Below are 22,043 nucleotides of genomic sequence, written 5' to 3'. Positions count from 1 at the left end.
TGAAGTTCCCACGTGCTGCGACTAAGACGCAATTCAGCCAAATAGATAAATACATAAAAATAAATAATAATGTTACTTGCCATGCCTGGTCAGCTGTGGCCTGGCCTCTGTCCCTGAAGATCTCAGCCTGTGAAGATCCCCTCCTACCATATCCCACATACAACCCCTCGGAAGAGACAAGAGCCACGCTTTGGGTGCCGCTGGATCCACTGGGCTCACAGAGTAAACCGGCCTATCGAGATGAGAGATGATCTTTAAACATTAGAAATCCCCTTTAACCAACAGCAAAATCAGTAGTGACTTGAAAGAACAATAAGTATGTATAAAGCTTAGTGGTCAATGTTCTAGCCATGAAACAGACAGAATCCCGAAAAACTTCAAAACGTATTCTAATAATCTCCAGCCAGGGAGAGAAAGGCTATGGTTTTTCCAATGGTCATGTATGCATGTGAGAGTTGGACTGTGAAGAAAGCTGAGCGCTGAAGAATTGGTGCTTTTGAATTGTGGTGTTGGAGAAGACTCCTGAGAGTCCCTTGGACTGCAAGGAGATCCAACCAGTCCATTCTAAAGGAGATCAGCCCTGGGTGTTCTTTGGAAGGAATGATGATAAAGCTGAAACTCCAGTACTTTGGCCACCTCATGCGAAGAGCTGACTCATTGGAAAAGACTCTGATGTTGGGAGGGATTGGGGGCAGGAGGAGAAGGGGATGACAGAGGATGAGATGGCTGGATGGCATCACCGACTCGATGGACGTGAGTCTGAGTGAACTCCGGGAGTTGGTGATGGACAGGGAGGCCTGGCGTACTGCGATTCATGGAGTTGCAAAGAGTCGGACACGACTGAGCGACTGAACTGAACTGAGGGAGAGAAAAATAGCCTCTGGACACAACTATGCTTTAATAGATTCCAAACATTGAGAGGTAGGATTTCCCTGACGGTCTGGTGGTTAGGATTCTTGAGCCACTTGGTCAATTACAAGCTGTGTGATTAAAAACAAACAGAAGAGGAAACTTGGTAATCTGAAATTGGCTCTCTTGTCAGTTCTCCTAGAAACCGGAGTTTGTGCTTGATTTTACCCTGTTGTTCACTGCCATTTTTAAAGGAAAGGCTACTCTAAGGACTCACATCCACAGAGCTCTGAAAGGTCAGGACACTGATGTCCCAGCTAGAAATGTAAGGGATGTTGTTATAATAGATCAAGAGTCCATCAACTCTGAAAATTTATTTAAAAGAAAATTCTTAAAAAGAATGAGAAATAAGCCATGGAGGTATCTTGTTAAAGAACATTAAACTAGGACTGAAATCCGGTCCTGTTACTAACTGCCCGGCTCTGGTCAAGGCAATCACTTTCCTGTGATTTTCCAATCTATAAATGAGGGTCACATGTCCTGGAGCCCAGCTCTGCTCTAGCCAGTGATGATGATCTGGACAGTCACTTTGTCTCCCTGAGTGTCCTTTTCCTTAACTTTAAAGGAGAGGCTCCAGTAGAGAACCCTTAAGAGTCATTCTCACTTAGGTCCATGATGCTGTTAATAGAAGAAGAAAGTGGTGAAACGTGCAAACCTTCTCATAACAAATGCCCAATATAGGTACAGCTGAAGATCTGATCATTTTTCCAATGTTTAAGTTAGTATGGGAAATGACCTAGCTGCAATTTTATTTTTTCTACGATGTGAAGATCCATATTCACACAAAGAAAGAAAATAAAATCTGGAAAAGAAACAGTCAGGTTTCTGTAAAGAGGTCAACAAAACTGAAGAAGTCCAGGATACATATGTGTTTGCCCAATTGACTTCCACCTGCTTCTGATAGAGAGAAGTCCTCACATTGATCAGTGCTGGAAAAAGAGCCATTCTTTCCTTCTTTTATGACATAAGGAAGCCCATGTTTGTTGGGGAGGCACGTATACAGATGTACAGTCACCCACAGACACAAAAAAAGACTCAGCTTCTGGCTTTGGGTGTGGCTCAAATATTACATCATATACCTGGGAATTATATTAGAACACAGCTCAGTATGATTCAGTAATCTATTTGGTCTAATTTGTGACTAGAGTATTCTAGAATCTATGGTGTTATTTCTACACTGGTCTATAATGGATTGCTAAATCTTGTAGTGGCAAATTTCTCTAGGAGAAAAAAAAAGTCAAAATAGTTCAGCCACTAAGAACTTAAATGGGAAAAAATGTTCCTAGGATGGCCTCAGCATCTTGATTTCATGCTCCTGACTTTCCCATAAACACTGATCACAAATCAACATTCTTCCTCAGCTTCTTGGGTCAGTGGAGTTAAACCAGTGGCTCCCCCAGTTCGGAACACTCAGAATTTAAACCTACATGGGAATATTCCTACATGGGAATACACTCCAATGCATTTCTATATGCCAATTTATTATACATACTTGAATATAAGATGAATATAAGGCCACATTTAAGTCTTTTCAAAATCTCTGTTATACAGCACTTTCTCAATTGTTTTATTTTTAAAATAAAGTATTATTTGGGGAAGACATGTTAACCTGAAATGACCTCAACCAATGTTTCAGATAATTTTTAAATAAGAAAGAGGCCAAGCTATCAAACACAATTCTCCTAATAATTCATCATCTCACAATTGCGAGCGCCTGAAAGTTATCCTAAGTAAGCCTTTTGAGATGATTATGCTATGATGATCACAATGAGTGCTTCGGGATAGGTTTTAAATCTTTTTCATGTCTTCTGAAAATGGCATACTTTTCAGTGACAGCAGCAAAAGATAAGACAAATAGAGCCATGTCTCAATTCACCTGATCCAAAATAGAGAAAAACTGCATTCAAGTGGCTTTAGGAATGTTAAAAATGGAATTTGAGAAATGACAGGTCATTTAATGTTGGGGTCATCTTATACATGGGCATGTTCCAGAAAGTAACATATGCTGAATCTGTATATGATGAAGTATGATGGTTGACAAAACGTAAGAAGAAATGATATGAAACTGAATCCTGAAACTCCAATCTGCTTTGGGTTCCTTGTGAGTAATTCTGTTCATTTCATTGGGTAAAATTTAGAGTTCATTTCAGCCTGAGCCAGGGGACTCCTCATCACCTTTCCTGGACTAATGAAAGGAGCCTCTTCCAAAACTTTACCACTTAAAACTCAGAAGGCATTATACTGACATTTGGTACTGGCAGAGCAATTAGTTGTATAACAGTAATACTGAACACTGTGGGTGTTTACTAGGCATTGTGCAAAATGCTGTACATGCAGTAATCACAGCAATTCATTATCTTCACCTTAGAGATGAGGAAACCCAGTAACATGGGGGGCAGCTTGCGTCACTCCCTTAAGTGGTAAATGATGCCGCTAGGATTTGAACCTCACTCTGTGACGCTTTCCAGGTGATGCAGTGGTAAAGAATCCGCCTGCCAAGGTAGGATTTGCAAGAGATACGGGTTCGATCCCTGGGTCGGAAAGATCCCCTGAAGGAAGAAATGGCAACCCACTCCAGTATTCTTGCTTGAAAAATTCCATGGACAGAGGAGCCTGGTGGGCTATAGTCCAAGGTGTCACAAAGAGTTGGATATGACTGAGCACACACACACAGATAAACACAGTCTTACTGCAGAGCCTGTACCTCTGTGCAGGATGCTATACCGTTTCAACAAGTTGTGTGTGTGCTCAGTCACTCAGTTGTGTCCAGCTCTTTGCAACCCTATGGACTATAGCCTGCCAGGCTCCTCTGTCCACAGGATTTTCCAAGCGAGAATGCTGGAGTAGGTTACCATTTCCTTCTCCAGGGGATCTTTCCAACCCAGGGATCAAACCCACATCTTCCGCATCGCCTGCATAGGCAGGTGGAATCTTTACCACTGAGCCACCTGGGAAGCCCACCACTCCACAAGTTAAATAACAGAATCTACAAGAGTATAAGTCTTTCCAGGGGTCCTTTCCACCAATCACAACACAATCCTAAGTACCTCTTTTCCAGCATCAGGCTATGGGAGAAATTAAATTAGTGATCTGAATAATCTTGGATGCTGAGTTCAGCATTCTAGAACAAGTGGTTCAAAATTGACCTAGTGGCTGAATCCTCTAGTGTCATCTTAGCCTTCACCCTTTGTGTGTTCATATTTCTACCTCTGAGTAGAAATTATGACTCCTAAAGTAGAAATTTTTGACTCTTACATTTTTTAATTGAAGTATAGTTGAATTACAATGTTGTGTTAATTACTGCTGTACAACGAAATGACTCTGTTAAACAAATATATATATATGTATATTCTTTTTCATCTTCTTTTCCATTATGGTTTATCACAGGATATTGAATATAGTTCCTTATGCTATACAGTAGGGCCTCATTGTTTATCCATTCTATACATAATAGTGTGCATCTGTTAACCCCGAACTCCCGATCCAACCCTCTCCCACCACCTTCCCCCTTTCACCAGTCTATTCTCTATGTCCCTGATTCTGTCTCTGTTTCATAGATAGCTTCATTTGTGTATGACTCTGATATTGTTGAAACTCTTCCTTGCTCTAACAAAACTCTCCTCTTTCTTGATTCTCCCTAGCCTTGATGCCCCTTCCTCCTGTTCCTTCACTATTCTTCCATCTCCTTGTTAAGTACTGAGGTTTCTTTTACCTCTTTCTCCCAGGTAGTCTTTATCCGTGGTCATGTATGGATGTGAGAGTTGAACTCTAAAGAAAGCTGAGCACCAAAGAATTGATGCTTTTGAACTGTGGTGTTGGAGAAGACTCTTGAGAGTCCCTTGGACTGCAAGAAGATCCAACCAGTCCATCATAAAGGAGATCAGTCCTGAGCGCTCATTGGAAGGACTGATGTTGAAGCTGAAACTCTAATACTTTGGCCACCTGATGCGAAGAACTGACTCATTTGAAAAGACCCTGATGCTGGGAAAGATTGGAGGCAGGAGGAGAAGGGGACGACAGAGGATGAGGCGGTTGGATGGCATCACTGACTGGATGGACATGAGTTTGAGCAAGCTCTGGGAGTTGGTGATGGACAGGGAGGCCTGGCGTGCTGCGGTTCACGGGGTCACAAAGAGTCTGACACGACTGAGTAACTGAACTGAACCCAGGTAGTCTCATCTATTTTCAAGGCTTTGTTGGACACCCAACTTTATATTGTTTTAATTTCCTCTAAATTTCAAAATTATAGTTCCAGCTGTTCACTGGACATGTCCACTTGCAACTCAAACTCAACATATCGCCATGGACGCTCACCTCCTTCTCTTCTACCGCCCACCTTGCTCTCAAATCTGACCCTTTTGTTGAAGTCCTCATTTCCTTTAATGGCGTCACTGCCTAACCAATTACATGAAGTTGAAGCCTTGGACCCATCTTGGACTCTTTCTTATTTCTCACAGTTTCGCCTTACTATTATCCCCAACGCACATACTCACTGGATCACCAAATTCTTCCAATTTCACCTTCTAAATGTCTCTGTGATCTGTTTCCTCTTTGCTGTTCCACGACCATGATGAAAACCCTCATCAAGTCTCATTTGGAGTATTTCAATGGCCATTTATTTGCCTCTCCTAGCTCACTTCCATCCTTTAAGCCCTTAAATGAGTGACCTTTCCCATGTCCACTCTTCTTAGAAACCACCTGCAACCTGGAGACAGTGCTTTGGAAAATCAAGTGTTCCTTACTTGCTGCAAATTATAAATCCTTCCTTCTCTGGAAAAAAAAAAAACAAAAAACTTCTGCAACCCTTCTTTGCCACAGGGCACTAACCTAACTGCATATCCTGATCCTGGCATGGAAGGCTCTTCACCACCAGATTCTTGGCTACATTTCTAGTGGCATTCCAACCTCCCTTCTCCAGTCGCACCTCCTCAAGGGAAGTATGCTGCAGACCATTGGAGCTACAGCCACATTCACGCCAACTGTGAGCTCCTGGGGGGAATCTTTACCTTTCTTAATGATCTCTAAGCATCCAAGTTCACTACACTTGCACTGTTGGCATCAGGCATCTTAAAGAAATGTAGTTCTAGGCATTTTAAGGTTCTTCACAATAACATCTCTTCCTTTCAACAGCCCTGCCAGGTTACACAGCACTATTGCCTCCATTTACAGCAAAGAGCCGACTCCAGGCGGCTGAGGTGCCTGAATGGTTACTAATAAGGAACTAGAAAACAAAGCAGTCAAAAATGTAAAGCCAGGTCAGGCTCACTCTAAAACATGTGCTTTAGCTGAGACCAGCTCTGATTATATCTAACACTATAATTTCACCTGCAAGGTAGCACCCAGGAAGCAATGTCCTTGCTTTAGGCTCTCAGAGGTACACAGAAGCAGGTCACTTTGGGAGATGGCAAGCACCATACTTTCAGCCCAACTCTCACAAGATCCCAGCATCCCATAAATGGAAAAGCATGGGTGCTCTAGCCTAACACAAACTTTTCACACTCTCATTGAACCCCAAATGAAGCCCTTTGAGGAGGCAGCTTAATATTTTTAAATGGCCTATCTTTGAAAAAGGGAAAAGTCTAGAAATGAGCCTAAACACTGCTTCTGACTTAACAATTCCTTAAGTCCTTCTGACTTACTGGACACTCTGAGTTTCTCCATCCTTGAGGAGTTAGAGTATAAACTCTTTCCTCCTGACTCTTAATTTTATTAAACAATTGATGTTGTGGTTGGTTAGCCACTAAGTCGTGTCCAACTCTTTTGAGACCCTGTGAACTGTAGCCTGCCAGGCTCCTCTGTCCAGGGGATGTCCCAGGCAAGAATACTGGAGTGAGTTGCCATTTCCTTCTCCAGGCGATCTTCCCAGACCAGGGATAGAACTTATGGCTCCTGAATTGCAGGCGGATTCTTTACCACTGAGCTACAGGAGGAGCACAAAACAATTGATATTTCCCTACATATTTGTTTCTTTTATCTAATGCTAACACAACACACACATGAAAATCCCATAGACGGAGGAGCCTGGTAGGCTGCAGTCTATGGGGTCGAGAAGAGTCGGACATGACTTGAGCGACTTCACTTCCACTTTTCACTTTCATGCATTGGAGAAGGAAATGGCAACCCACGCCAGTGTTCTTGCCTGGAGAATCCCAGGGACGGTGGAGCCTGGTGGGCTGCGGTCTATGGGTCGCACAGAGTCGGACACGACTGAAGCGACTTAGCAGCAGCAGCAACACACACACACATACACTCAACTATAGCCCAAAGGGAAACTGCTTCAACAATTACTCATTATGTAAAACACATGTACCTGTTCCTTATTACTTTTATAATAAGGTCCCTGAAGCTCCAGTCTAAGTGCCCATGGACCAAGTTTCAGATGTGTCTCTGCCAGTAGCTGCTTCTGTAGCTTTGCACAAATGCATTCCCTATTTTCATTTATTAAGTCAAGGGGTTCTAAGAGTTGATCCATAATCAGTCTCTCTGAATTCTGATACTCAAAGACTATTCTTACTTTTAGGATATTTCTCACTAGGTGAACGCTATTTATTCTGAGGGAATCTAACCTACATGATCATTTTCATAAGTGATTTTTAAATGGTAGTCAAGGATGATGACCTGGAAGTTAATTTCAAGATTATCTTAGACAAAAAAGACTGAATCAAATGCATTCAAATACACGCTAAAACATTTGTGCCATTCAAATACCATTCAGGCTGGCATCACCCAGACTGCAAAGTAATAAATGGAGTATCTAAGATAATTCCATGTACCCATGAACTTGGTCTCATATTCACACATGTTCACATGTGTGAAAACGGATATTGGATATATTGAGATAATTATCCAAGTGCCATCAGATACAAGAAGCAAAAATAAACCCCAAAATTTGAGGTAATCAGGCAAATATCATTGGTAAAATTCAGTGACTACTAAGTAAAAGTTAAGAAAAACACCCGTTATGTTGTCATGGCTGATGCATGCATACAGTATACCGTTGCTAGGTGCCCAGGAAGTTTTGTTTATAGGAGTTGAACTTCTCACAGCGTGACAGCCACTGGGTGCCCTAGATAAGATCAAATGGTCTATGACATAGGTGCCCAATAAATGCCTGTTGAATAAATATTATGTGAAAATACTATAAAAAGTAACACTATGCAAAAGGAAAAGCATTGTTAAGACTCTTAAGGCTCATTTTCCATCCCAAAGAAACGGGAATTCCAGAGGGATGATTAAAGAGGTGCCTTTTCAACCTTCATGGGGTTCAAGGTCACAGAAAACATTCCCACCAAAATTCCATCAATAAAAACACACTGTGGGAAAAGAATTTATATACCCACATGTTACTGATTAAACCAGAGCCCCTTGATCAAAAAATAAATAAACACTCAAGAAGGCACTTTTTAAAGGGAAGAAAACCCTGGTTTGGCACAATCCATTGGCTCCACATTTTAAAATCAGACAGCTTTACATAGTATTGGTAAATAGTATATAATACTATTGTGAACCACCCTCTGGAGGAGCCCCACAGGGCGGAGCAGGGGGAAGCTCTAAAGAGGTTCTTGCAAAGTGGGGCGCCTTCTTGCAAAGTGCGTGCAGCCATCACGGTCTGCAGGGCAAGGCCAGTTCCCGGCCCAGGGCTGCGCTGTTCCCTCCGGGAAGGGACTCACCTGGCGTCCTGGAGTTGGCCCGGGCTGCAGGCAGGAGGAGCGAGAGGCAGAGGCAGCCGCTGAGCCAGAGCGCAGGCATGGCCAGGCCGGGCCGCGCCGTCCGCCGCTGCAGGGGAGCTGCCCGGCGCCTCGCCGCTGGGAGCTTTCACTCTGCGCTCCGCTGTGCCTTCCTTTTCCTTGATCAGGTGGTTTTATCGACTCTTCTACCTGACTCAGTCCTGACAGGAAGAGAGCCTGTGTTTCAGGGTGTGACTCACCTGTGAATAAGGAGGACCCAGCCCTCGGGAGGCAGACAAACACACAGCACACACGGAGCTGTAAAAGCGCTCACCCCTGCTGCCGGGCTCCCCCCTCGCCGCAAGGAGGGCGCACACCTGGCCTAGGCCGAGGGCGTGGTGCAGAGGCTGCGGCCCAGGGATCTTGTGGGAGGAATGTACTAGGTCCCCCAGAGCCCTCCTTTTCTCTCAGGGTGGTCCAGAGCAGCATGGGGAGGTAGCTAGCAGCCCGCCCCTTCCTCCAACTGGGAGGCCCAGTCTCCTGTGCGGCAAACTCAAACAAGTCAGCAGCTCTGATCAGCTCTGGGCTAGAAATCAACAAGGAAAACAGGCCAGTCCAACAGTCACAACAGGGTCCCCTCCACCCTCTGGCCTAGGCTCAAACTCTCTCTGAAATACAGTAACCCTACCCCAGCCTACCCACTCTGCTGACACCTCATTTCCTTCCCTCACCATCATCTGGCTGAACCAGGGTTCCTCTACTGGGTCCCCAGAATGTCCTGATCACTAAGTCATCTGTTGACTGGTGGGACTCCCTGACGAAGAATAGGTACCGCTCTGTATCTGTAACAACTGGTATAGTATCTAGCACATAGTTGGTGCTCAATAAATGTTCTGTTGGACTGAATAAGCGGAGAAGGCAATGGCACCCCACTCCAGTACTCTTGCCTGGAAAATCCCATGGACCGAGGACCCTGGTGGGCCACAGTCCATGGGGTTGCTAAGAGTCAGACACGACTGAGCGACTTCACTTTCACTTCTCACTTTTATGCATTGGAGAAGGAAATGGCACCCCACTCCAGTGTTCTTGCCTGGAGAATCCCAGGGACGGGGGAGCCTGGTGGGCTGCCGTCTATGGGGTCGCACAGAGTCGGACACGACTGAAGCGACTTAGCAGCAGCAGCAGCAGGACTGAATAAGAGGATCCAGATTTCATATTCCTTTTATGTCATACAACATATTTCTCATGCCACTCTCTATAGGCCCTTTAGAAAATGTTTGTTGAGTCCAACTTTGAGTATCACCCAAGTTCAATGTCCTAGGTGAGTGAGTGGTGTCTAGAAACTGCAAGTGGTATATCTTACATTGTCACTTTCCCCAGGGAGGCTGAGGTCCATAATTCAAGGAGTTGGCTGTCAAGGAGAAGGCGTTGGTTCCTACTAGAGATTTTTAAATTGTCAGAGGTAGATAGATAGATAGTTCCATAGATGATTAACAACATAGATAGATAGTTCCATAAATGATTAACTACATAAGGCAACTAATAATGCAAGATTGTATCAAAGGGTGTAAGGATTTCAGTTTATGCAGGTAATCAAGACCAGAGTGGGCTGCCTGGACAGCTAGGGATGACTTGGTACAGACCATGGAGTATGAACCAGGTGTTCATGGATACCTGGGTTCTGAACACAGCACCAAGGAACCATAGGAGTGAGGTAGATTACTGCACCTACTCTAAAATCTCCAGCAACAAAAAAGGAGGACTAGAAATGAAGCTCCAATTTTCTTATCCCAAGCCTGATTTTCTTTTACTCTGTCCAGGATTCAAAGAAATGATGTAAAGATTCTTCTCTCCCCAAACTCGTTGTATCTGATCACTGTTAAAGTTTCAGGTCACAGAGATCAGGTATCCAGAATTTTCCCTTCTAGTATTTGGTACGTTGTAGCAGCTGAAATCATGTCCCTGAATCATCTATTCCCTGTGCATCTATTCATCAGTGATAGGTAATGCTCTGCAGGAACAAGGAGCAGAGCCCTGCAAAATAAACTCTTGAAGGTAATTTAATTTTAGTACAGATTACTATAGTTTATTTTATCTCAGAAGTTCATAATATCTCAGGAGCAGATATTTCCACCTACCATAATTTTTAGATAGTACAGGACTGGAAAAGGTCAGTTTTCATTCCAATCCCAAAGAAAGGCAATGCCAAAGAATGCTCAATCTACCGCACAATTGCACTCATCTCACACGCTAGTAAAGTAATGCTCAAAATTCTCCAAGCCAGGCTTCAGCAATATGTGAACCGTGAACTTCCAGATGTTCAAGCTGGTTTTAGAAAAGGCAGAGGAACTAGAGACCAAATTGCCAACATCCACTGGATCATCGAAAAAACAAGAGAGTTCCAGAAAGACATCTATTTCTGCTTTATTGACTATAGCAAAGCCTTTCACTGTGTGGATCACAATAAACTGTGGAAAATTCTGAGAGAGACGGGAATACCAAACCACCTGACTTGCCTCTTGAAAAATTTGTATGCAGGTCAGGAAGCAACAGTTAGAACCGGACATGGAACAATGACTGGTTCCAAATAGGAAAAGGAGTACGTCAAGGCTATATATGGTCACCCTGCTTATTTAACTTATATGCAGAGTACATCACGAGAAACGCTGGGCTGGAAGAAACACAAGCTGGAATCAAGATTGCCGGGAGAAATATCAATAACCTCAGATATGCAGATGACACCATCCTTATGGCAGAAAGTAAAGAGGAACCAAAAACCCTCTTGATGAAAGTGAAAGAGGAGAGTGAAAAAGTTGGCTTAAAACTCAACATTCAGAAAACAAAGATCATAGCATCTGGTCCCATTACTTCATGGGAAATAGATGGGGAAACAGTGGAAACAGTGTCAGACTTTATTTTTCTGGGCTCCAAAATCACTGCAGATGGTGACTGCAGCCATGAAATTAAAAGACGCTTACTCCTTGGAAGAAAAGTTATGACCAACCTAGATAGCATATTCAAAAGCAGAGACATTACTTTGCCAACAAAGGTCCGTCTAGTCAAGGCTATGGTTTTTCCAGTGGTCATGTATGGATGTGAGAGTTGGACTGTGAAGAAAGCTGAGTGCCAAAGAATTGATGCTTTTGAATTGTGGTGTTGGAGAAGACTCTTGAGAGTCGCTTGGACTGCAAGGAGATCCAACCAGTCCATTCTGAGGGAGATCAGCCCTGGGATTTCTTTGGAAGGAATGATGCTAAAGCTGAAACTCCAATACTTTGGCCACCTCATGCAAAGAGTTGACTCATGGGGAAAGACTCTGATGCTGGGAGGGATTGGGGGCAGGAGGAGAAGGGGACGACAGAGGATGAGATGGCTGGATGGCATCACTGACTCGATGGACGTGAGTTTGAGTGAACTCCAGGAGTTGGTGATGGACAGGGAGGCCTGGCATGCTGAGATTCATGGGGTCGCAAAGAGTCGGACACGACTGAGCGCCTGAACTGAACTGAACAAAAATACAGTACCTGTTTGTCATCGATGCTGTAAATGCTTTATACATAACCCTTCAGTCTTCGAAAAATGCTACAAAACATGGATTATTAATTTCCCATTTCACAGATGAGAAAACAGAGGCATGGAAAGGTCAAGTAACATGCCCAAAGTCCCATTGCTTATAAATGGCAAAACCAAGATTCACATGAGGCAATCTAGTTCCAAGTCTACAACCCTTTGTTAGATCAGACTCAAAAGCATCATAAAAAAAGACAAGTTCACAATATTGAATGAACTCAAGGTCCAGGTTGTGGTGATTTATCACCGTCTCCATTACAAGCCAACCAGATTGTGGACCTTTGGCCTACATCAATAAAGCCAAGTCACAGTGAGCTCTGAACAAATACTTCTGATTTCCCTAACATGTTAGCTCTGAAAGGACCCCCAGGGGTCACCTGGACCTGGGGTAGAAAATGGGGAGCAGGCTCCTAGGTACCAGGCCAATAGTACCCTCTTGGATGTGGACAGAATACTGCAGTGCTTCTCAGCTCCTCCCTCTTCTCCTTGCCTTATTCTGGGTCTCCTCATACACCTAAACAACCAGTCTGCTCTGGCTTTATTTCATATCTTGCTCAGGGACCATACTGACTCCCTTTGCCAATTTGAATATTTCTGTAATACATTGCTGCCGTTCAGAGTGCTCTAGAGGTCAAAGGTCAAGGCTCTGGAGCCAGTAGATTCCCAGGGCCAAATCCTGGCTGCTCACCTAGGCAGGCTACTTAGTTTTCTCTAAGTCTCTGTTTTTTCACTTTTGTAAAATGGCGATAATAATAGAATACTTACCTAGTAAGTTTGTTGGGAAAATTGAGTTAATCACCTATATGGGCTTCCCAGATGACACTAGCGGTTAATAACCCACCTGCCAATGCAGGAGATATAACAGAGGCGTGGTTTTGATCCCTGGTTGGGGAAGATCCCCTGGAGAAGGAAATGGCAACCCACTCCAACATTCTTGCCTGGAGAATCCCATGGACAGAGGAGCCTGGTGGGCTACAGTCCATAGGGTCTCAGAGTCGGACGAGACTGAAGTGAGGGATCACAATCATCTATACAGTGCTTAGTGCGGCAGCAGGCATATAATATGCACTACACGAGTCAGCCATGATAATAATTGTTGTTGCTGTTTCGTCACTAAGCACCATCAGTTTTTGCTTGTTATAATTAGTAACAAAGAACATATGAGGAGACGTCCCTGGTGGTCTGGGCTCCCCTGCTGGTTCAGACAGTAAAGAATCTGCCTGCAATGCAGGAGACCTGGGTTCGATCCCTGGGTCAGGAAGATCCCCTGGTGAAGGGAATGTCAACCCATTCCAGTATTCTTGCCTGGAGAATCACATGGACAGAGGAGCCTGGTGGGCTAAAGTCCACGGGGTTGCCCAAAGTCAGACACGACTGTGCTACTAAGCACACACACCATGGCGGTCCCGTGGTTGACTTCTCCTTCCAGTGCAGGGGGTGTGGGTTGGATCCTGGGTTAGGCAGCTAAGATCCCACATGACTTGAGGCCAATGAAACAAAACATAAAAGCAGTATTGTAACAAATTCAATAAAGACTTTAAAAATGGTCCACATCAAAAAAAAAAATCTTAAAAAATATATGAGAAAGGTAGGAGGGTTTCTTTTGTTTGTTTTTTGCTTTAATCCTTCTACTGATTGATTATTCCATCATAATTTTAAACTTCTGTGAAATGCTTGGTCTAATCCAGGTTTGTGTTCTGATTACACTTACTTGGAAGTTGTTAATTAATTTGTATTTTTGCTGCATCTCTGGAAATCTCCTTCACATTCATATTCACCTGGCTAATGTTTCAAAAATTTTGCATTTGAATATATATCCCTATGATTAACTTCAATTAACACATGTTTTTCAAAAAAAGTAACAAAAATCTACTTGCTTTTCCATGTGACCCAAATAAATATTTTTTCAACTTCAGACAATAATCAGAAAGGAAATTTTAGGTTGTGTGTATTTTTACACAAAAAATGTAAAAAAATAATGTTGCTACTACTCAGCAATAAAAAGGATTGATCTACTAATACTTACAAACATGGATAAATTTCAAAGCATTGTTCTAAGTGAAAGAAGCCAGGCACAAAAGACCAGATTCTATATGATTCCATCTATATGAAATTCTAGAAAAGTATGACTACAATAAAAGAAACAGATCAGTAGTTACCTGTAGGGGTAGGGAATTGACTGCAATGATATGTAAGGATAATTTGGGGGGATGTAGGACATATTTGGAGAAGGCAATGGCACCCCACTCCAGTATTCTTGCCTGGAAAATCCCATGGATGGAGGAGCCTGGTGGGCTGCAGTCCATGGGGTCGCTAAGAGTCGGACACGACTGAGCGACTTCACTTTCACTTTTCCCTTTCATGCATTGGAGAAGGAAATGGCAACCCACTCCAGTGTTCTTGCCTGGAGAATCCCAGGGACAGGGGAGCCTGATGGGCTGCCGTCTATGGGGTCGCACAGAGTCGGACACGACTGAAGCGACTTAGCGGCAGCGGCAGCAGCAGGACATATTCAGAAATATGAGAGTGGTCAAAAGTAATCAAACACTTAAAACAGGTAAATTTGATCATATGTAAATTATTCCTCAATAAAAATAGTACTAAAAAATAAGAGAAAAATCTCAAAAAAAGCTATTTGATAATTAAAATGAGTGAATGCATGCTAAGTCACTTCATTCATGTCCGACTTGTTGTAACTGTATGGACTGCCAGGCTTCTCTGTTCATGGGTTTCTCTGGGCAAGAATACTGGAGTGGGTTGCCGTGCCCTCCTCCAGGGGATCTTCCTGACCCAGGGACTGAACCCCTGTCTCTTACTGGCAGGTGGGTTCTTTACCACTAGCACCACCTGGGAAGCCCAATTAAAATGATACTTTAACGAAAATATGCAAACTCAAACCCAGAACTAGAAATACACCAGCATCTGCATAAATGGTGACAAAGCCAGAGCAGAATTCAGCCCTGACATTCTGCTGTTTCTGATACTCTCCGAAGAGCTTCAAGTGAAAGGCCATCTCAGGCCTTCAGGCCCATGTACCACCCAAGAATTGCAGGGACATCCCTCTCCTGGTTGTTGTTGTTAATTTATTTTACTAAAGCATAGTTGATTTAGGGGTTTCTCTTCTGGAGATCTGTTTTAGCAGCTTACAAAAGCTACGAGATGCCTTTCTGAAATGTTTGCTTAGGACCATGAATCTCAAACCCATCTTGGACTTTTGTCCGAGGAAGTCAGCCCTTGGATTTTCCTCTTTTCTTTTCAAGTTGTCGCATTCATCTAGAGTGGAACCCCTGTATCAGTGCGGTAATGTTTTGTGCAGAAGTTCTCTGATCAGAGATGGAAAGGTACTGGAGCATTCCCACAGGGCGTGGCCAGGAAGGCTGAAGCCTTGGAAGTCCCCTTTGTCCATTGTTTCTTTTGCAGCTCTGTCATAGGCCAGGGGACTTTTTTTTTTTTTTAACAATGCTGTGTAAATCAGTTTACAAAACTGTCATCTCTCCACCCCAACCTCCCAAATAGAACTGCAAATGACATGTTGATTTTCTGCCTTGAGTTCCATCAGTTACCTTAGTTAACTTTCAGAAGGAATGTCTGGCATGTCACCCGATTTCAAACTCACTTATGATAAAAACTGAAGCACTGGCTGTTGACATGCCAGCAACAGACAGGGCTGCTGGGCTCAATTTTAAGCCTATAATCTCCCGCAGATAGTTCTAATTACGTCATCATTAGCATAAAAATTTTAAAGGCAAAACTGGTGGAAAAAATCCCAACAACTCCCCTTTGTTCTTAATTGGTAAAGGAAAATGTCCATAAATGGAAATGGTTCAGTGTTTCCTGGATCAGCTGGGTAGATTCTCTGAGGTTGGCCTGACTCCAGGAGAACAGTGTTCTCTGAAGCAGGCACCCAGGCTGAAGTGGCAAGCTTCTTCTATTTTACACAGAAATGTATATGGTGTTCCCACAGCTAGTTTTCAGGAAGCAGTAGAAGCCAGACCAGAGTTCAAGTAATACCTTTTACCTTTTTTAAATTGAAGTATAGTTGATTTACAATGTTGTGTTATCTTTGGGTGTATAGCAAAGTGATTCAATTATACAAACATGTATATTCTTTTTTAGATTCTTTTTCATTGTATGTTATTACATGATATTGAATACAATCCTCTGTGCTATACAGGAGGTCCTTGTTGTTTATCTATTTTGTGTCTGTTAATCCTAAACTCCTAATTTATGCCCCCCCTCCCCACCTTTAGCTGTTTAAAGAGAAGCTAGTGATGGTTTAGTCGCTAAGTCATGTCTGACTCTTGCAACCCCATGGACTGTAGCCTTCCAGGCTCCTCTGTCCGTGAGACTTACCAGGCAAGAATACTGGAGTGGGTTGCTATTTCCTTCTCCAGGGGATCTTCCCGACCCAGGGATCGAACTCGGGTCTCCTGCATTGCAGTCAGATTATTTACCGACGGAGCTACTAGGGAAGCCTTTTAAGGAGAGATGATCCTTTTTTCTGTGGCTGGCTAGTGATGCACCTGGGACGAGGGAAGTGGTGGGAAATCAAGAGCGGATCCCAAAGAGCAACTCATTTGCGTCTTTTGTGATGTGGTTATCACAGGCAGAAATACTCACATCAATCATTTGTTTAACCAATACAAAAAGTGGAGAGGACTGGCGAGAAGGACACATGCTCAAAAAAAAGACAAAATAGAAAAAAAAAAAAAGCAAGGGTAAGATTCTGTGAGGGAACTCTAGTAGATTCAGAGGGTGGTGACAGCTCTTGTGGATGAAATTTGGTCATCTACTCAGGTGTGAAGTATCCATTAGCATTAACAGATTAAATGCCACCCTCGATTCCTCACTCATGCTTGTATGTGGACCAAAGATATTCAGAACTGAATGAGAGAGAAGGAGCCCCCTGCACTGAAGTTCTCCCCTGGAATGCCTTGGTGGGGGTCAGGGCTGCAAGGATGACAAGAAAATCCAAAGAGGCAGGCGGCCACCTTGGATCAGAGGTCCTCACTCTTGCCTTGTAGAAGCAAAAAGCAAGTTCAAGAAACAATGTTTCTAAATGTCCCTCTTAATTTCAATCTAGAACTTTCCACCTTTAATAATTTAAATTGTGAAGTCTGAAAAAACCAATAGCGTTTATTTTTTCATTTTTTTCCAGTAGCGTTTAGAGTCTAATCCTCCACCTTTAGTTAGGACATTTTGGATGCGTTTTAAACATTTAGTAAGAGCTTTGACTACTACAATACTGATGGTAAAGCTGTACTGAATATTCTGCTGAATATCCCAGCTCAGTGCTGGGAGTATTGCAGGGGTTTTGGAATTCTTTCCTCACCACCGCCCTCTGAAACAGGTGCTATTATTATCCTCAATTTGAGATTACCCAGGCTCCCTTACAAATCCATGCCAATGCCTCACTCTGGAGTTATTATTCAATGACAGTGTAAAAGCAAATTAAGCCTCTCACTTGGATAAACACATCCTTCTCCAGTTTAAAAAAAAAAAAAAACCGCTTAGTTGGAGCTTCAGATAAAAAATGAAATGTCTGATCTTTTTATTTATTTTCACTTTTGCTGAGGGAATGTTTTCCCAGTTTTACCGAGATAGAATTGACAGCACTGTATAAGTTTGAGGGGTATGGCATAATGTTTTAACTTACATACACCATTGAAATGATGACCACAATAAGTTTAGTGAACATCCATCATCATGTACAGATGCAAAATTAAAGAAATAGAACAATTTTTTTTTCTTCCTTGTGGTGAGAACGCTTAGGATTTATTCTAACAGCTTTCATACATAACACACCGCAGAGTTAATTATATTTATTGTGTTGTACCCTATATCCCTACTTCCTATCTATCTTACTACTGGGAGTTTGTGCGTCTTCACTGCCTTCATCCAATTTATCCTCCCCTCAACCTCTGCCTCTGGTAATCACAAATCTGATCTTTTTTTCTGTGAGTTTGTTTATTTATGGATGCGTACTCAGTCACTCAATTGTGTCCAACTCTTTGTGACCCCATGGGCTGCAGCTTCCCAGCCTCTTCTGTCCATGGGATTTTCCCAGCAAGAATATGGGATTTTCCTGGCTAGAATATGGGAGTGGGTTACCATTTCCTTCTCCAGGGGGTCTTCCTGACCCAGGAATCGAACCCAAGTCTCTTTAGCTCCTGCATTGGCAGGCAGATTCTTTACCACTGAGACTCCATGAAAGCCCCATAACTGACCTACTAAATATCTAATCTTTATAAACTATACTATATTCTAGAGACTCCCCTCCTGTAGATCATCAATAAAAGTTTGGAGTACATTTTCCTTTTCACATTGAGGTTACCCAGCTTCCCTCACATTACGCATTACCTTTTGTAACTCTTCAGTGTGGAATGACTTCGAATTCTTAGGCAAAATCCTTTTGTATCATCCAGTCTGGTCTTGATGGTCTCCTGATACCTTAATCCAGGTATAAGAGCTCTTTATTAAATAACTCAACTCTTGAACTCCTTAGTTTCAGCATGGTGTAGTGAATCTGAGCAGTCTGAAAGAGCTCCAGAATTTAGTAGCTGTCTCCCTGGGTTCAGCTTTCCTAGGGCCTGGTTACACAGAAATCCCCAAACATTCCTGGGTGGTTCTTTAGCAGGAAGCTTGAAGATTGGATTAGACTTTGGTTAAAAGGTAAAACTGTGAGATCACTGCAATTATGGAAAGAGCTACAAATAATCACAGAAAAATCTAGAGACATTCCTCACTAACCTAAAAATTTCTCACAGCCTCAATGTGTCTACTTAGATTAAGTGGCAGAATTAACACAGTGATTCAGACAACTTAAACCAAAAAACCAAAATGACACACTTATCCCAACTATCTGGCTATTTTAGGTGAATATATTTCAGGCCTGAATTATTTGAATAATTGCTTCAATGTCTTACCTTTTATTGCAGGAAGACCCAACAAAGTAAGATTTAATTGCTTTATCACAGCTGCCTTTGTTATTTTCTTATCTCAGGGTCCTCTATTAAGTCAACCCTGGAAAGTAACTTAGAAAGTCATGGTAAAAGCAGCATATGATTATTTGGTTTTGCAGCAGACTTGTTTATATGAAATTGAATATATTTTACATGCCTCTGTAAATTAAAAATGGATTATACTTATGCTAAAAATTCTACACACACACTCAGTCATGTCAGACTCTCTCCCTCCATAGGATTCTTTAGGCAAGAGTACTGGAGTGGGTTGCCATTTTCCTTCTCCAGCCAGGGATCTTCCCCACCCAGGGATTGAACCCGGATCTCCCACGTTCCAGGCAGAGGCTTTAACCTCTGAGCCACCAGGGACTCCTACACACACACACACACACACACACACACACACACACACGTATTCCTTGAGCTCTGTGCTGTGCTAAGTCGCTTCAGTCGTGTCCGACTCTTTGTGACCCTATGCACTGTAGCCTGCCAGGGTCCTCTGTCCGTGGGATTCTCCAGGTAAAAATACTAGAGTGGGTTGCTATGCCCTCCTCCAGAAAAATCTTCTTTGGAGTAAAATGTGTGGGCTTTTGTTTGGTTTTCAGGTTTTAGTCTTACATTCGATATTTCTAAGAAAAGGGCAATTCCAAATCTTCTACCCTCAGGGCCTGATGGAAAACCCATCTTTGAAGTAACTGTCCTAATATTATCTACATTCTACTCTTTCTTGCTAACATTTTCTGAAGAATTTTTACTAACTTTATAAATAAACTACATTAATAAAAATTAATTTAATGAGCTTCCTTTTAGAACCAGATCAGAACTGATTGTCTAACCAGTCAACCACAAAGTTGACTTTCCTTCCGGGACACAGACAGAGCCAAGAATGATAACACATAAAATGCCCTGCTGATTCAGGTCACCATCCCCTCACACAGAGCTAGGTTGGACCTCACCAGAGCACCAGGGGATGTCTTGGGTGTGGGTTGCCTCCATAATACTAACCTTAAATATTTAGGAAAATAGTCCAAAATTTCCTAAAATTTATTTATTAGCATGCTATGGAATTACCATCTGTAAATTTAATCAACTCCCTCTTTTAAATATCTGTATTTTCTAGAAGTTTCTGATCTGCATATAAAATCAACCTTCTTTTATTTTATTAAAGGGATCTCTCAACTGTTCCTAGCTTTAGGATTTGCTGAACAGGAGTCATTTCTCAATCCCTTATGACTTTATTAGATTTAGCTCGCGTTCTTTGCTTTTCTGGATGAAAATCCCATTTTTAGGCTCACATAGTAGTCTTCCCTAGTGATGCTTTTGGTTGCTTTATTAAGGATGTTTTCAAGCTTTTCCATGGATGTATTGACAAAGAGAGACCAGATTGTAAAAGCATCTTACATTTAGATCCATCACAGCTTGCAAACTGGCAGCATGACAGTTTTGGCTGAAGAGCCCTTGAGGGTCACCTGGTATGGTTACGGCTCATACAACGATATCTAGCAAAGGAAGCGTGCAGGGGTTGGGAAGGCGTACAATACTAAAATCCAGCACGGAGCCTCTCTTGCCAAACCACACACCCTGGCACAGGCCTGCATCCATCCAGAGGAAGAAAAACTTTCTCTACTCGGTCTGCCCAGAGGGGTTCCTTTTAGCCATAAGCAAGAAATGGGAACCAAAGGATTAGTCCACATAATTTCTTGATTTTGTCTTAGACATGAAACTGGATTCAGAGACCATCATTTAGTTCATCTGATTTGCATTATTTTCCTTTACATACAATAATCAATACCAGTTTTCATTGAATTTTACATTTCACCTTTCTGCTCACTCCAGTTCCTGTGAGCTTTTCCCAAAAAGTTTCTTCTGTCTCCATTGACTTGATAGTTAGCACCAAACTTCAGCAAAGTACCACCTGGAAGATTAAACCATGTATTATGTCTTCCAGGTAATTTACAATCATTTTAGAAAACATTGCTGACCACACTGATCTTTGGAGGATACTGCTCTTAGCACATTTTCTTTCATCTGAAAAGCTGCCTATTTTTATCTCTAAGAAAGTTCCTTATGTATAATAAAATATTGCCTCTGGTTCCAGGGTAAGGAAAGTTTTAAAATAATTTCTGGTGTGGAATTTTAGTAACATTTCTGAACATCCAAACAAACAACTGTTGTTTCTATCTTGTCTTGAAACTCATTTGTGTTCCCAAAGAGCCACTCCAGTGTGGGAAGACACCTTTTCCCCAGAATCCATGTTTCCTTTTCCAGAGTGAGTTGTTCACCTACTTTTATTAAAGATTTCATCAGCCTGATTCCTCTCTTTGCACTTTCTAAGGTAGTGCTGTTCTGCAGAGATAGAAACGTGGAAATTTCTGCAGAGATAGAAATGTTCTATATGTGAGTTTCCTAACAAGGTAGCCACTCACCACACCAGTCTATTGAACCCTTTACATGTGGCTAGTGCAGTCCATGGGGTCGCTAACAGTCGGACACGACTGAGAGACTTCACTTTCACTTTTCACTTTCATGCATTGGAGAAGGAAATGGCAACACACTCCAGTGTTCTTGCCTGGAGAATCCCAGGGACGGGGGAGCCTGGTGGGCTGCCGTCTATGGGGTCGCACAGAGTCGGACACGACTGAAGTGACTTAGCAGCAGCAGCAGTGCAACTGAGGTTCTTTATTTTTATATTTATTTAATTTTATTTAAATTTAAATAGCCACATGTGGCAAGTGGCTACTGTATTGCCTACTTAGCACATGTCCAAGACCTTCTCTGGTAACCTTTTTAAAAATGGACATTTCACTAAGCACCTCCTTCACAGTAGTCACTTGTACCTAGGTACTGTATCTTTTGGTCAGTATTTCCAGAATTTGAGTTCTTGCAAAATTAGGGAGTGAATAGAATCAGTTCTGATGAGAAGAAAAAAAAACTT

General features: G+C 42.5%; 1 protein-coding gene across 4 annotated transcripts in view; it reads right to left on the bottom strand.

The window, feature by feature from the left end:
• The window catches only part of LAMC2 (laminin subunit gamma 2), a 77,285-nt gene extending 58,762 nt beyond the window's left edge, over positions 1-18,523 (bottom strand). The window contains exons 1-2 of one of the 4 annotated variants that reach the window (XM_059875822.1): positions 18,507-18,523; positions 8,580-8,797 (exon numbers count right to left, since the gene is read on the bottom strand). In XM_059875822.1, the coding sequence (XP_059731805.1) occupies positions 8,580-8,658 (79 nt within the window). In that variant the 5' untranslated portion in view covers positions 8,659-8,797; positions 18,507-18,523. Of the gene's footprint in view, positions 1-8,579; positions 9,000-18,506 lie in introns of those variants that run through there. The other 3 variants (XM_010813534.4, XM_002694208.5, XM_024976879.2) reach the window with 3 other exon arrangements.
• Positions 18,524-22,043: the final 3,520 nt, after the last annotated feature.

The sequence above is a fragment of the Bos taurus genome, chromosome 16, assembly GCF_002263795.3.
Source record: "Bos taurus isolate L1 Dominette 01449 registration number 42190680 breed Hereford chromosome 16, ARS-UCD2.0, whole genome shotgun sequence".
In the NCBI taxonomy this organism is placed as follows: domain Eukaryota; kingdom Metazoa; phylum Chordata; class Mammalia; order Artiodactyla; family Bovidae; genus Bos; species Bos taurus.
Note: the sequence above shows the minus strand (reverse complement) of the source record. Positions and strands in the feature narration are given on the sequence as shown.